The sequence below is a fragment of the Candoia aspera genome, chromosome 1, assembly GCF_035149785.1.
Source record: "Candoia aspera isolate rCanAsp1 chromosome 1, rCanAsp1.hap2, whole genome shotgun sequence".
Lineage (NCBI taxonomy): Eukaryota > Metazoa > Chordata > Lepidosauria > Squamata > Boidae > Candoia > Candoia aspera.
The window spans coordinates 204,991,181-205,007,534 of NC_086153.1; the positions used below are offsets into that span (position 1 = coordinate 204,991,181).

At 38.7% G+C, this 16,354-nt stretch overlaps 1 protein-coding gene across 2 annotated transcripts in view; it reads right to left on the bottom strand.

The window, feature by feature from the left end:
• MBD5 (methyl-CpG binding domain protein 5) overlaps positions 1-16,354 on the bottom strand; it is a 171,862-nt gene that overhangs the window by 18,847 nt on the left and 136,661 nt on the right. The window contains exons 7-9 of one of the 2 annotated variants that reach the window (XM_063318381.1): positions 13,055-13,381; positions 10,267-10,475; positions 7,093-8,298 (exon numbers count right to left, since the gene is read on the bottom strand). In XM_063318381.1, the coding sequence (XP_063174451.1) occupies positions 7,093-8,298; positions 10,267-10,475; positions 13,055-13,381 (1,742 nt within the window). Of the gene's footprint in view, positions 1-7,092; positions 8,299-10,266; positions 10,476-12,349; positions 13,382-16,354 lie in introns of both variants that reach the window. The other variant, XM_063318380.1, reaches the window with a different exon arrangement.

The following is a 16,354-nucleotide window of genomic DNA, read 5'->3' on the forward strand; positions in this document are numbered from 1 at the left end:
ATCATGAAGATGGCAGAACTTGCAGAAATGGCTAAATTGATTTGTTTGATTAGGGAAGGAGCAATAACTACTTTTATAAAAAACTGGAAATTCTTTATGGACTTTTTGCTGAAAATGGATAAAAATGAACTGGTGATTTCTGGATTTACTGATTAAAAAGGGCTGTATATGGGAAGAAGGGAATTATGTTATGTAATTTGGGAGTGCAGAAACAGTATTAACTATGCTTGTAACTGCTGCAAAGAAGTTTGGAAGTTGCTGCTTTGAATATTTCTTTTTTCTGGATCTATGTATTTATTTTTTCTATACTGCCTTTATTGTTTTTATAAATACCTGGAGGGGGCTAACGTACCTAATACTCCTTCCTCCTCCTATTTTCCCCACAACAGCAACCCTGTGAGGTGAGTTGGGCTGAAAGAGAGGGACTGGCCCAATGTCACCCAGCCAGCTTTCATGCCTAAGGCGGGACTCCTGGTTTCTAGCCTGTTGCCTTAACTACTACACCAAACAACTCTATAGTGTTGTTTACTCTTGCTTGCTTGCTTTCTATAGCTTTTTTGATTTTCTATATTCTTTACTTTTCTGTAGCTTTTAACTTTGTAAAAAAAAATCTTCAATAAAAAGTAAGCATTTCAGTAATGAAGATGTAAAGAAATGGGGGAAATATTAGGATTATCCTAAACAATCTGAAATTGGAGGTTGATTAAAGATTCAGGTTGAAGTGGAGGTACACTGATTTAGCTTCAATTACTATTATGATATAGTAATACTGTCAACCTTAAAACAACTGTAAAAAACTAAGTGGTGGGCTACATAATGAAGTAACATTAGGAGCCTAGATTGGGAGTCTGATGAATGCTTTTCTGTCCCTTTGCTCTTAGAGATAATGACTTCATTAAGCAATGGGGTTAAAAAAAATCTGAATTTTAGGTAAATTTTCACTGCATCTTGATAGGCATTAAAAGCTATGCACAAATACCCAAGCATTAGCCTTCTATTTTTGCTTTTGAACTGTGGTGTTGGAAGAAAATTCTGAGAGTGCCTTGGACTGCAAGATCAAACCAGTCCATCCTCCAGGAAATAAAGCCAGACTGCTCACTTGAGGGAATGATATTAAAGGCAAAACTGAAATACTTTGGCCACATAATGAGAAGACAGGACAGCCTGGAGAAGATGCTGATGCTAGGGAGAGTGGAAGGCAAAAGGAAGAGGGGCCGACCAAGGGCAAGATGGATGGATGATATTCTAGAGGTGAAGGATTTGTCCCTAGGGGAGCTAGGGGTGTTGACGACCGACAGGAAGCTCTGGCGTGGGCTGGTCCATGAAGTCACGAAGAGTCGGAAGCGACTGAACGAATAAACAACAACAGCCTTCTATTTTATATGTTCCATTTTTCTTACTGATCTGCATCATATTCTATGTACATTATTTTTTTTGTTAACTATATTATTCTGTCTTTTCCTTTTAGATTACAAATCTACATCTTGGACTTTTTCACATTGTCCATATCCATGCATTATCTATGTCCTATTAGAATTTTCTTTCCCAATAGCTTTGTGATTACTTTACCAACAGGTAAGAACTCAGGGAGATGATGACTTATGGGGGTTAAAATAGTATGGAAGGATATCCCCTCTCCCAGGAGTCAGAGACCTAGTGAGAGGAGGTCATGAAGGGTAACCATGGTCTACCTGGTAGAAGTAGCCAAAGGCTAAATAGCAGGGTGACCTGGAAGAGGGGCTGGAGATGGAAAGGGAGCAGGTATTAGGGAATGAGGAATTGGAGTGCTGTATTTAAGGAGCAACTGGCCAGAATTATAAGAGCAGAGGAAGGATAGAAATTGTAACAGAGGGGAATATGATGGGAGGCACTTAGAAGACTGTTATGGGGATGGGGGATGGAAAAAATGGTGCCAATCCCCTCATCTGCAGACTTAGGTGGTGGGTTTTTGCTGGCCCTGGCTCCAAATTGTTGGTGCTTAATTCCAGATCTCTCTGTAATAAGAACAGAGTGAACCTTGTGTGTATAACCAAGACCTGCTTGGGCAAAGATAAAGGGATGCCTTTCTCTGAGATCTCCCATGCCAGGCTTCAGGTACTGCACTAACCTTGACTCCAGGGTTGGGGATAGAATGGCAATTTTACTTTGGCAGAACTTGATGGTGGTCAGATGTGCTACTCTGCAGTCGTGTGGACATGAGGCCCTATATTTGAAGTTTGGTGCCAGAGATAAGCTAAGGTTGCTGGGGGTCTCTCTCCTCCCTGCTGCTCAGCAGCATTCCTGCCCAAACTTCTTGGCCCCATCACTGGGCTGGTCATTGTCGTCCCCCCCCCCCCAGCTTTTGATGTTGGAGTATTTCAACCTCCAACCCTTGGGTTGGCTCAAGATTTCATGGCCACTGTGACAACCGTGGCCCTGATGCATACAATAGGCCATATACCTGATACAACTACTTTAGAGCAGTTAGATTGCAATCTGAAGATGAGGGACATCTCCATCAGTCATTGTCATGGACAGATTATTTTCTAGTCAGCATAAGGTCAACTGGGACTACCAACCTCCATAGAAGGAAGAACTAATTAAGATGACATATACACCCAGATGGGTTCCAGCAGGTGCTTGTTGAGTTTCCTGATAATCAGGCAGGCAGTTCAGTGGGGTGCCCTGTTGATCTCTGGAGACTGCAAAAGTACTCAGCAGGATTGCCTCTGAGTTGCCTGTCCCAGTATGTAGTTCCAAGAGGCCTATCTGGTTTACTGTGGAGTTCTGGGAGATGAAGCATCAAAATAGACATGTAGAGTGACACTAGTGAAAGACAAAGAGTGAATATGACCGAAGAGTAAGAGCTCATGTTCATGCCTACAGTGTGGCAGTAAGGGCAGCAAAGTATCTATATATCTCTGCACTTATTACGTTCAAAGACTGCTGACTGCCAGCACCCTTACCCACTCACTGTAAGGTAGGGGTGGTTTGGAAGAGTTTTCTTCAGGCTGCTGCAACCTTTCTATTATGGCACTTGGTAAACAAAATTACACATTTGTTTGGAAGTACATGCCAACTTGGCAGAACCTGTTGAGATCACAGGGGTAATTTTTTTGAAATGATCAAGGATTTGCTTCAACATGTGACTTCTGAAAAACTGGACAGGGTTTTCTGTGTGATAGGCTTCATCACATGTAGGCTACAACTGTAACTGTCTTGGTTCAAGTTGCCAGGGAGGGAATGAGAGGCTGGGTACAGGGTAGCACTGAATGGCTCTTTGAGGTATACAGTGATACCCCTAGCTCTAAAAGAGACACTGGTGCACCCCTTCTCAAAAGGCCATTCCTTGACCCAGCTATTTTGGACACAATGTCCTGTTTGGGGAAAGTTGTTGAGAAAGTATTGGGACAGCTATTACAAAGGGCCCTAGATGAATTGGATTATCTCAATGTCTTTCAGTCTAGGTTCAGGCCTGGTCATGGGACAGAAATGGTATGGTTGCTCTTGTGAATGACTTCCAGCAAGACCAAAATCCATCAATTTGTATGGTACATCAGGATGATGATGGTGATGATAATACCCAATTTTACATTTCCACCCCAACCTGTACAGGTGAGCTGTGGAAATCCTGACTCTGGAGACTGTGAGGGAACATCCTCAAGATCAATCCCAACAAGATAAAACTACTATTAGTGCAGAAGTTGTATTGTTCTAGGAGTGCTCAAATTTTGGATGGGTGCAACTACCACTGAAGGAGCAAGTTTGCAATCTGGGGGTCCTCCTAGCTTTGTATCTCCTTCTAGATCAGCAGCTGGAAGCCATGACCATGATGACCCTTTCCCAACATCAGCTGGTGCATCTACTGCAGCGCTTCCTAGATCATCAGACTCTGGTAACAGAAACTCATGCCATTATCAACTTTTTCTTAGATTACTGCAGTTCACTGTACACAGGGCTATCTTTGAAGGCAATTTGGAAGTTGCAACTGGTACAGATTGTAGCAGTCCACATACTGACCATAAGTAGAATTTAACAGAATAACACCAATTTCCAGAAACTGCACTGGTTGCCAGTAGATTTCTCAATCCAGTTTAAAGTGCTAATTATTATTTAATAAAGCCTTTTATGGCTTTGTTCCTCACTGCTGGGGTATGGGCTTAGAAGCAGGAATAAAGCTAAAACAGCTCTTCCAAAGTGTCTTCACTGCCAGGGATGTCATTTGATTGGAAGGAGCTGCTGTATGGCACGTGATGGCTTGGGCTGAGATAATGTTTGGTTATTATATTTTTAATCTGTATTTTATTTTGTTGACTGTAGAAAGCCTAAAATCTAGAATAAATTGGATGCCATACAAATTTATGTAATCAATAAGTACATTTTATTATTAAACTTGTTAGGTATCCTCAAAATTTACTGAAAACAAGTGGTCTATCATGGTCTGTTATAGATTCTGTGTAAAAATTTTAAAGAGAGATAATTGTGACCTGTTGGCTTTTGTAAGCCAGACAGAAGTCTCAAGACACTGAATTTATCTATGCCACCACTGACAAGTTCTCTTGAGAAGTGTCAGCTATATTAAGTAATTTTGTATGCATCTTTATTAGTACAAAAGTCATTGTAAATGTAGATACATTCCTGAAACAAATATTACAGAATGTATTCTGGCCCAATGTGCCTTAGTAAAATCTGTTTTGTGGCTATGGGGTTAATAGGTAGAATTTGATTAAAAGTACAAGAAAATTTTTGATACACTTTTATACAAGATATCATATAATAATGTTTTGTGACAGAGGGAGATTTGCATTTACTTGGTTCATTATTTCTAATGTCATATAATTAATATAATTACTCTCAACTAAATGTCAGAATTGTTACCACTTAAATTATTTATAATCACTATTTGTTACTGATCATGAGTGATCAACACACACAAGTGAACTATGTTTTGAGTTCTTAGCCAATATGAAATTAAGCCTACCATTTTTTTCTTACAATATGGAAAACTTTATTTACTGAAATCACTTTTAGCTCATATTTCTGTTGGAAAGTCATTTAGAGTATCCGATTTTTTTTCAAGCGTTTGGAGAAATGACTGAATGCTTAAGTTGCCCTGAAAAAGTTAACTTCTGATATCATCTCACACTAAAAGTTTTTAGATTTAAATTTATTTACATTAGTTAATGGAACAAGTAATGAACTAGAGTAAGATGATCAGAAATCAAACATGTTGTATGTTTCATGCAAAACCAGCAAACTATTAGTAAAAGTTTCTATATAAACATTTCCTTTAAAAATAGTTTTTTTTGCAAGATACTCTAACATGAATTTAATACTGATTAACCTTGAACTGAAAGCGTTAATTCAATTTGTTTAAACTAACCTTTATGATACTTATATACTGAGCATAATGTTGTCTTTAATAAACATCTAAGAAGTTTGTATCACTGCCCTCATTACTTATTTATTGGCATATCTGAAACAGATTGGTGGTACAGGTGAGTGGTCTTTAATACCTCTTGCACTCCATAAACATTATGTTTCCCAAATGGTGAGCTAGTTTGGTGTGGTGGTTAAGGTACTGGACTAGAAACTGGGAGACTGTGAGTTCTAGTTCTCCCTTAGGAATGAAAGCTAGCTGAATGGCTCTGAGCCAGTGCACTCTCAACCCAACTCCTCTCTCAGGGTTGTTGGGAAAAATAGGAGGCAGGAATATTATGTGGACCAATTTGAGATGTATAAAATAAAGGTGGGATATGATGATGATCATCATCATCATCATTGCAACTGCATCAGGATGGCAGATCTCCAAATGTTACAGGAACAGAAGGAGTTGAAATGGTAACTTGTGTTTGAAATCTGAAAAAAATAGTGATATTAATGTGTGTACATGAGCTGAGCAAGAACTGAAATTGTGTTAAGTAGCAAACAATGGAAAATACAGTAGTAGTAGAAGAAAGAAGAGATTCTGTGAATTTAAGCTGGACACTGAATAATAAGTAGGGGAAGGGCTTCTTATTCAAAGGCTATACCCAGATAGTTTGAACCTTGGTAACACCTAACAAAGCACCTTCTGAAGTCTGATCTCTTCCCTTATTACCATGATAATCACTCCTACTTTCTAATCTGCTTTATTAGACAAATCTTGAGAGTTCTCAACTTCTAAAAGTAAAGTCTGCCCCTTGGTAAGAAGCCCCTAGGTCATAGCAGGAATTCACAGGGTGCATATGTATAAACATTACAGCCAGAGTAGAAATGATGTGCCTTGTGAAGGCAGTTTTTAATCCTATTCTCTTTAGTGACCATAGAGTGTGTCTTGATCCAGTTTTAAACTGTTCAGGGAAAAAAAAATTGGTATGGATTTCCTGCTACTAAAGTTCTGGGTGGCTGCATCAAGAGTTGAGTTTAACTTAGGGAATATTCTTTACTCTGGTTAGGATAGTTTGATTTATTTGATCTCAGATTTAAATATCAAGAGAGAGTGGGGCCAAATGCAACTCCCAAAAGGAGTGTATTCCACTGTCTGGGAGCAATGCTGAAAAAGGTCCTCTCCCATCTGCCAGAAAAGCAGGCTTCTGACAGCAGGGGCATTTTGAAAATGGTCTGTCCTGCCATCTGAATCAGACAGGTTTCTAATAGATGAGGCAGTCTTTTCTGAAAGCCCAGTTTCTTCATGTCAATTATTACAACATTTACATTCACAATAATAAAAGTAATGAAATCCTAAATATTTGATTTATAAAAATAAAATAAAAATTACAAATACACATAACAGTATATTCAGACTGCATCAAAATAGCACAACCTGATCTGAGCCTGCAGAATGGAGAGCCATCTCTATTTAAATTGATGTTAATCCTCTACTTTAAAAAATATTTTATACGGTATTTTTTTAAAATGGGTCCTATGCCTAAGCTATCCTTAAGGCTGACAAGCACTAATTCAAAGAAGTAACACCTTTTCAGAATTGTAGATAAGGGATAGGGATGCAAACTGAAAGATGCAATCAATACATTTTTTTCTTTTCTCTTTTTTAAAAAGGCTACCACAAATCTTGATCATGCCATACCTTTGTTGATAGATAAATATATGTAGACATATGCATAAATATACCTTCCCATCCTCAGTGCTTTGTTGACATGAGTTGTGAACGTCATCTTCTCTCACTAATTTACCAGGCCAAGAAGACAGTCCTTTAATTTGGCTCCAGACCAAGTCCCCAACATTAAACGTCCTTGGTCTGTAATGTATCAACTCATTTGAAGAAGGGGAATCAGGATTCCTTAGGTCATCTTCACTACTAATGCTTTTAGCATCTGAAGGACTAGGCACACACCCATTAATGCTTTTGGCATTAAAGTCTCCATTATAATGGATGTAGTCTTTAATCAGAGAACTTTCAAAACTATTGGAGGAACTTGGAGACTGTTCTTCCACTCCCAGGTCTTGCTTAGAAGGATTCAGCAGCTCTCCAAACCCTCTGCTCTGTTGCGGCCTGTTTCCATTTATGTGTGCACATCGTTCCACAGTGTTCTCTAGTCTCTCCTTAAAACTCATCATAGTTCTTTTGTAATTGGTATACCTGAAGTTCTCCTCCAACATCTTATCGCTGTGACAATTTCGCTGTGGTAATAATACTGGATGTTGCTTGCCTTGGACTAGTGGCAATGTGGAAATATTGTTGGCTCTTTCATGGCAAGGACTGCTGAGGATATGGGACGAATGATCTAAAACCTCCTCACATTTCCATCGATTCATTTCCCCTCTGGGGCTTTGTTCCCCTTCCCACTGTTTTTTTGGTGTGTTGCAACCTGTTGGTTTATAGTATTCCAAACTATCCCCATCGCTGGGATTTTTAAGGTGTTCCGAATTCTTCAACAATCGCGTCCCCCTAGTATTTCTTGCCCTATCTTCATGGTCAGACATGCCAATGTTTCTTCCATGTATTACTGCACTGACAGCACTGGAAAGATTTAATGGATCACCAATTGAGGCTGTAAAGGCACTCATGGCACTCAGAGCTGGAATAGGGCTCATTTGTGTTGTACTGTTAACTGCGGTGGTGATGACGACTTGCATTCCCTTGCCTGCAGCATCTACCACTGCTTTGTAGATGGCATCAACTGAACCATCACTCTGGGCAGTTAAATTGATGTCCTTTGCCTGTGGCCCTACAGGTGGTTCTGTCCTTGGTTGTAAATTGCATACAGTATCTTGGAAAGAAGGAATGGCTGCACTGGAACTTTCAGGAACTGGTGGCATCCCTATGTGGGAGATAATTCTCTTGTTCAGAAAAGCAGTCTCTTCCTGCATTCTCACCTTTAAAAATCAAGGGAGAAAAAATTAGAGGGAGCCTTTAAAGGCTGCTTTAGATGAGGAAGGCGGCTAACATTTAAAAACAGCGGATGAAGCAATTATGGCGTACCCATTTCATTATCAAACATATAATCTACAAAGGAAGTATACAATTAAAAGTAACACTATCACACTCTGATCTGCAATATTCAATAAAGTTTTCTTGCACTGTACAACTTAAATAGATTGTAGGATATATTTCATAACTAAACAAGCATGATCCATCAATAGACTGCTAAATTTGAACCTCGATTAAATATCCTTTTCTTGTTGCTTTCATCTGATACATGCCCATCCCTATATCAATTGGTTCATTAGTTCAGAGAAATTTGGAACATTCTTTATCCTCTGGGAAAAAATATACTTCATGGTTTGAATGATATACTTCGAAAAATGTATATTTAGATCAGCACATTCTGGGTTAAAACGTGCATTTCAGGGATAAACCGCTCCATTCCGCATACCTCTAACACTCAAAGTTGTGCAGTACTTCAGAAATAAATCAAAGCAAGTGTGTTGAACAACACAGGAGCACAAGCATAGCATTTCTCTGCAACTCTTTAAAACAACTATGTCTTCCTAGGATCGCAGAAAAGATTCCTGCACCTCTGCAGCTGCCATGTGATCCCAGGAAGAGATGCTTTATATATGCTGGGGATTTCCTTCCTGTTCTTTAATAAGCACGTTCCTAGCTTGTGCTTCAGTTTGCCCCATTTTTTATTACAATTTACAGTTGCAAACTCATCTTTTAACATTTATTTCTGAAGATGACAATGATGAAGATATTATTATTAATACCGACTTCCTTCTCCCAACTGTGGTCTACATTTTTCTTCAGTGGTATAAAAATCTGTGGCCTTAAGCAAAGATTTCAGAATTGCTTCTTCTCAACCCAAAGCTTTCTTTTGAATATTTTATCATTTGTTTGTCAGATGAACTCATGCGTGTTCATATGTGTGTAGAGAAAGAGAGATAAAGAAAGAATAGAACAAGATGGCAGCTTTCTCTCTTCTGCTGTCAAACATCTATTTATGTATTCATTGACATTATTTATAAATTGCCTTTTAGTTATCAAAAAAGGAGAGTTAAAAAAATGCAGGGCCCAGTTCAAAAAGGTCTTGTATTACCTGCTAATACAAATTTTGTAACTGCAGGTTGGGAGCATGGCTTTTGAGGCTAGTCACAGGTTTCCATTATCCTCAAAGAAGTTTAGGAGTTCCTTCCAAAATATGATTCCAAATAGTTAGGGTTTAAAGCTTAAACCCAGTACACTGTATTTAGTGCAGAAATAAATTGTTAATAATTAAACAATGACTAGTTTAAATATATGCAGAATTCCTATCTAATGAAATAAATATATTAAAAAGCAGCATAGAATAAAATGCTGGGAATAAAAATAGAGCGAAGGCAATGATTATTGCAAACTAGTAAAACAATGTATTCTATTTATTGTTCTGAAGAAAGCTTTTCTTGTCACTGTCTACATTAATTCTCTCCTAGGTTTTGAATTCAGCAATAATTTAATAAAATAGTACACATAAAGTATGTGTAAAACTTTTATATGGTGCAGTACAATTGATAGCTTAATTTTTCCACTCAGAGGAATGTTAGCATTGTCTCAGTGAGCAAGATTTTTGTAAACATGCATTTACAACTTCAGCACTGAAATTCAAGGAATATACACCAGTTTCCAACATCTATTCAATTTTATTTCTCCATTTCCCTTTTGGAAAATAATGCAATTGTTTTCACTTTAATGCCTGAAACCAACATGCTCATAGTGGAACATTTTTAGAACCATCCGTGGATGCACAGTATTGGCATGATAAAATGGAATCTAATGCTTTATGATAAAATCCCTGTAAATATTAAAACGTAATAGTCATTTGTATCATTTTTTCACGGATCCCTGAGAAATAAGCCAACTTCTACCTGAAAATTCTGGAACAGACAAGCCATAGGATTTGGGTTGTTAGGAGGCCCAGGAATGGAAGGCTGTCCTTGGAAACCTTGGAGATTCTGATAACCTTGGAGAAGCTGCTGTTGCTGATTGGATGGAAACATTTGATTGTTGCTGAACAATGACTGTAGATGAGTGAGCTGATGGTTATTAAGAGTAGTGTTTATCGAGGACACATCACCTGCAATTCCAAACACATGAATATTTAATTCAGCAATTCTCCCTAGGATAAGCATATATTTTGTCCAAGCCATGTTTTACCATTTAGTAGCAAAGATACAGAATGAAATATTTTTCCCTGCAGCTTTTCACTGAACTTTGGTGGTTACAATACATCTTTTGTTTGGGGGGGGGGCACTATTAGAACCACCTGAAGTCTGCCTACAATAAATTCTAACTCTGGATTCTCCTTTCCATGAATTTATATATAGTAAGATATAGGCTTGCTAAGCATAACATGTTTTATTTGTATTTTTGGCTTAGTGTGATGTTTGAATCCATCCAGTGTACTTTAATGTTTTGTGCAAAGTAGGCACTACAGCGTGTTCAACAAATTATGGCTAAACGTTCTGCCTTACCATTTTCTGTGAACTCTATCAGGGTGTAATATGTTTAATGCTATCTAATTTTATGAAACGTATTCACAATTTCATCAAGAAATATGTTCCTTTAATTACTAATAACTTCCACAATATTTGTTAAAAAACATGTTCCAGAATTTATTGAATACGAACTTGTAGTCCTCTCTTTGTAACAAACTTTTATATCTGTTATATTTGTATACCTGTATCATATCTGTATATCTATATCTGCATATTTTAAAACTTTGAATTTACTAAAATCATGAAAAATAACCTACAAAAGCCAGAAGTTATAGTTCATTAGTTAGATATACTGTATACACACACACACACATACATATTTAAGCAGACTCTTAAGAGCTGGATCAAAAGCTTTTACAAAATAGGACTGGCTTTTCAAGGGATATAAGGTTGAGGGGGCAGGACTTGGAAGTTCTAGCATAACCCTTTATTACTGGTCATTGTGGAATGCAAGACTATGCAGAGTATAGTTAACATAAATAGTCTAGTATTTATATTTGCTGACACTAATTCATTTTTTTTTATTATGAGTTATTAGTATGTTGGACCTGTGTTTACAGAAATGCTGCTTTTATCTAACTTTTTTCCTATGGATTATTTATGAAATCCATCAGCTCAACATGCACAGACACAAAATATTCAGGAATATTCCTAAAGGAAATTCAAGAATTTGGCAAATTTTTAGCCCAATTCATACAATTAAAGTATCCATTATATAGTTGTATTCTACTGAATGGTTTTCCAAAAGATGTAAAAATCCTCATACAGAAATCATGTTCCTGAATTCATTGAATGAGTACAATACTCTCCCAGAGTTATAATATAATACTTAAATGTTTATTGAGACATATATTCTACTGAATGTGTATAGGACTGCAGCCTTAAATATTTGAATAGAAAATCAGCTTATTTAGAAACTGGTAGTTTCTAAGCTATATAAAAATGAAAAACCAAAAAGCACGATAGCATGAATGTAAAATGAAAGATAGCCTATTACCTTGAATCTGGTCTGCTTTATATGTTGCTGCAATGGAATTTAGGGATTAGCTACATTGGCATATTTTAAATTCTATGGACATGGAATTTTTTCATCCATTGCACAGCTACTCATACTAACCCTGTGATGCCTTGGATATTTTAAATAAAATGTTGCATCCCAAAGAAGCAACTGTGCATTATGAGTTTTGAAAAATATAAAATCCATTCCAATTGGCCGACTGAATTTAGATAACATCAGACTTTCTAAAGAAAAGGTTTTAAAATGCTATTTAACGTTTGCTCTAAATTTTATTTGTGGTCTTTCACTGGAATGGTCAAACAGATTAACACAGCATAAACCTTTTAGGAAAAAAAAGTGCAATGAAATGGAATTTTTTTTCCTTAAAAAAGTAGAAAATAGAAGCCCCCCCCCACCATTTTTCCTTTTTAAAATCTATGAAAATATTTAACTTACCAAGTAGACCTGTCCCCAGTAGAGGGTTAAGTAGCTGTGGCACCACAGAGTTATTGTTGAGTTTAGCTGGACCAGATGTATTCCCAGCATTATTAGATATGCTCAGCAATGTTTCTGCCATTGACACCACTGCTGTCCCACCAAGGGTTGAGACAGACAGTGCTGCCACTGCTGATGATGTAGTGGCTGTGCCAGTGGTAGCCTGGGAGGAGATTGCTATGGAAACCTCTGGATGATTAGCAGTGCTGCCCGATGTAGAGTTCAGAACGCCTCCCAACAGCTGGGGATTCAAGGTCATGAATCCTGAGGCCCCAGTGACAGCTGGGAGGAGCAGGGGATTTGAAGCAGTGCCTGTGCTTGAAAAGCTTGGGAAAGAGTTTCCCAGGGGGTTGGTTAACAGGGTCTCAGCTCTGTTGGTATCTGACTGACTGCTAAGCAATTGATCTGGTAGTGGGGCTGTCATCTGTGTAATTGAGGGCACAGAATTGTTTTGCTGTTGTTGTAACAAATCTGAGATGGATAGATTGAAAGATGCTAAAGGGAACATGGCAGATGTTTGGGCTTGGTTCTGAAGAAGAGCTGCTAGCAGCTGAAAATGAACAGGTTGCAGCACCTGCCCATCCACTTCACTGGAGAGCAAAGCTAAAGCAGCATTTACATTTGGGTTGAGAAAACCTAAAGGATTGAGGTTGACCTCAGACTTGCCTTCTCCTGTTGAAGGCTGAAGTATATTTAATAGATTCTGGTTTAGGAGGTGTTGCTGATTCACTGGCAAAGAGATAGGTAGCGAACTAAAGAGGTTAGGATTCAAAGAGTGTGGAAGACTGTTGTTTGAAGAGCTGTTCTGTGGAAAATGCAGAGTGTGCTCATGACCAACAAAAGGAAAGTCATTCCCAAGAGGGAGTTGGCTATGTAGTGGAGTTCCAGCTGCAGTTGTGACAATGACACCATCTTGAAGAACAGAAGTTGTCTTGGTGATGCCAGGTTGACAGGTACCAGCTACAGCTGTAGATGATGGTGGACCTGTCCTTCCTGAAATTGGAAAGTAAATATTAATTAAAATCACTTTAGGAGTTCAGCTATATTTAGGATTCTAAGAAGGAACATTAATCTTATAACAAAAATTTGCCATAGTTACAAGGAACAATGATACAAATCCAAGCCAAAATTAATTTCTTGAGGAGGCGGTGTTGGTGCCCCCCTCCTCAAGAAACCATCGCTGGACCCTACTGTACTGCACAATTTTAGCTTTTGGGGAAGGTGGTTGAGAAAGTGATGGTGTTGCAGCTCCAGAGGGTTCTGGATGAAACAGACTATCTAGACTCCTTTCAGTAAGGTTTCAGGCCTGGATATGGGACGGAAAGGGCATTGGTTGCACTTATGGATGATCTCTGGTGGGAGCGGGATGGTGGCAGTGCATCCATCCTTGCTCTTCTTGACCTCTCAGTGGCTTTCAATACCATCGACTATGGTATCCTTTTGGGGCGGCTCAGGGAGTTGGGGGTGGCCAGCGTGGTTTTGTGCTGGTTCACCTCCTTCCTCCATGGCCAGTCCCAATCGGTGGTGATAGGGAGCAAGAGATCCGACCCTCGACCCCTCCTTTGTGGGATGCACAGGGTTTAGTGCTCTCTCCGCTCCTTTTTAACATCTACATGAAACCACTGGTGAGATCATCCATCATCTCGGGATTATACATCTCCATCCTGGGTGAGTTAAGTGATGCTGTGACCGCCCTCTCTCAATGCCTGGGGGCTGTGGGGGGCTGGATGGGGAACAGGTTTCAGCTGAACCCTGGTAAGACAGAGTGGCTGTGGTTTAAGGGCTCTTCCATATCCGGGACTTCGTCATCTTTGGTTCTGGATGGGGTTGCACTGCCCCAAACAGACCCAGTACATAATCTGGGGGTCTTCCTGGACTCACGGCTCCTGCTCTAAGAGCAGGTGGCAGCCGTGGCCAGGAGAGCCTTTACACAGCTTCGTGTTGTGCACCAGTTATGGCCTTTCCTGGATCGGGAGGCCCTTCAAACCGTCACTCATGCCCTTGTTATCTCCCATATTGACTACTGCAATGCGCTCTACATGGGGCTACCCTTGAAGACTATCCGGAAGCTACAGCTGGTCCAGAATGCGGCCGTGCAGGATATCTTTGGTGCCCCTGGAAGGGCACACATAACACCTCTACTACGTGAGCTGCATTGGGTGCCAGTTTGCTTCCAGGTCCAATTCAAGGTGTTGGTTATCAACTTTAAAGCCCTACGTGGCATTGGGCCAGGCTACCTGAGGGATCACCTCGTCCCCGTTATGTCAACCTGTCCCACCCAATCATGCAGAGGGGGCATGTTGCAGACCCCGTTGGTAAGAGAATTCCATCTGGTGGGGTCCAGGAGGTGGGCCTTCTCTGCGGTAGCTCCTGCCCTCTGGAACATCTTATCCCCAGAAGTGAGGTTAGCCCCATTGTTCCTGGCCTTCCGGAGGAATTTGAAGACCTAGCTCTGCCACCTGGCTTGGGGCAGGGAGGGGAATAGTCCTATCTGGGGATGGCTAGTGCCCTAAAATGCTCCTCCAATGCAAGGACTGAATTGGATCATAGCCATCTGGACTTTATTTTTATCTATATTTATTAGTTATTGTAATTGTATTTTATATAGAGTATTTTTATATATTGTAATTATTTGTTGTTTTATCGACCATTTTGTTGTAAACTGCCCAGAGTCCCTCTGGTGGGAGGAGATGGGTGGTGACAAATCAGATAAATAAATAAATAATTGTACTAAAGCGTCCTGAAGTGCCGTATCTTTTTAAACGGCAACAGGATAGCATATTTAGTAGCACACAGTACAGCATAGACACACTGGACTACAATTCCCAGACAGCATAGCCAATGACAGGTGTCATCAAACTCATCATCCACAACATTTAGGGAATACTAGCATATTTATTTCTGTTCTATGGATTTAGTTATACTACTCAGATGACTCAGAGCTATCTCCAGCTAATAAAAGACAACACTGAGCAGGGGTTCTTGATCAATAGCAAAGGATACCTAATACTTTTTTTTGAAAAAAAAATTACCTAATACCTAAAAAAAATTGAGTATATAACTAATTACATCTAATACAGTTCTAAGAAACTATACACAAGAAATATTTTGTGTTAATGTACTTAAGAGTAAGTATTTATTACATTTGCTTGTTTGGGGACAAACACAAAGTTCTGTACCAGAAGTATTACATTTAAATACTAATGATAAAAAAGGAGTATGAAAAGATAAGAGGGGAGGGTTAAAGCCCAGAGCAAATGAATTCTTCTCTCAAGACTGCCACCATGTGGTTTTATCCATCTAGAATATAATGAGGACTGTGTATCTCTGAAAATCCCATGTAAGTTATTTCAGTATAAAATTTTTAAATTTTAATTGCATTAATATACCACTCTTCCTTTCGTAAGCTCAAGACACTGCAAATGGTTCTATCCCATTTTATCTTCATAATTTATTTATTTAATTTTTATCCCACCTTTATTATAATTCTGCAATGCTGATAAGACTGAAAAGTAATCACCTACAAATTTGTACATGAAAACAGATTTGAGTTTAACCTTTCTGTATTTAAACATAACTTTAAACCACAACACATTATATGAATATTGCAAATTATGTTAAGTCATGTTAACAGACCATTGCTAACAGTTCATATAGTCATGATGTTTTCAATATTTTTATTTATTTAAATGTATTAAATTTATTTTGAAAATATTGCAGTATCAATACTGATATAATCAATAAATGCTTGATTCCAAAAATCAGCATCAAGAAGACTTTATCATGTAATGTAAATGCTAAAGTAGTCTCCTGAGTTGAACTTGACTCTTGATGACTTCATAGTTATGCCAATGCAAATTGGCTGCATAAAGCAGACATTCTGAGTTTGAAAAAGTAATATTAATACCAATATCCTATGTACATTTTTTCTGTCTCTCACCTCTGAACTGCTATGCTGACATTAAT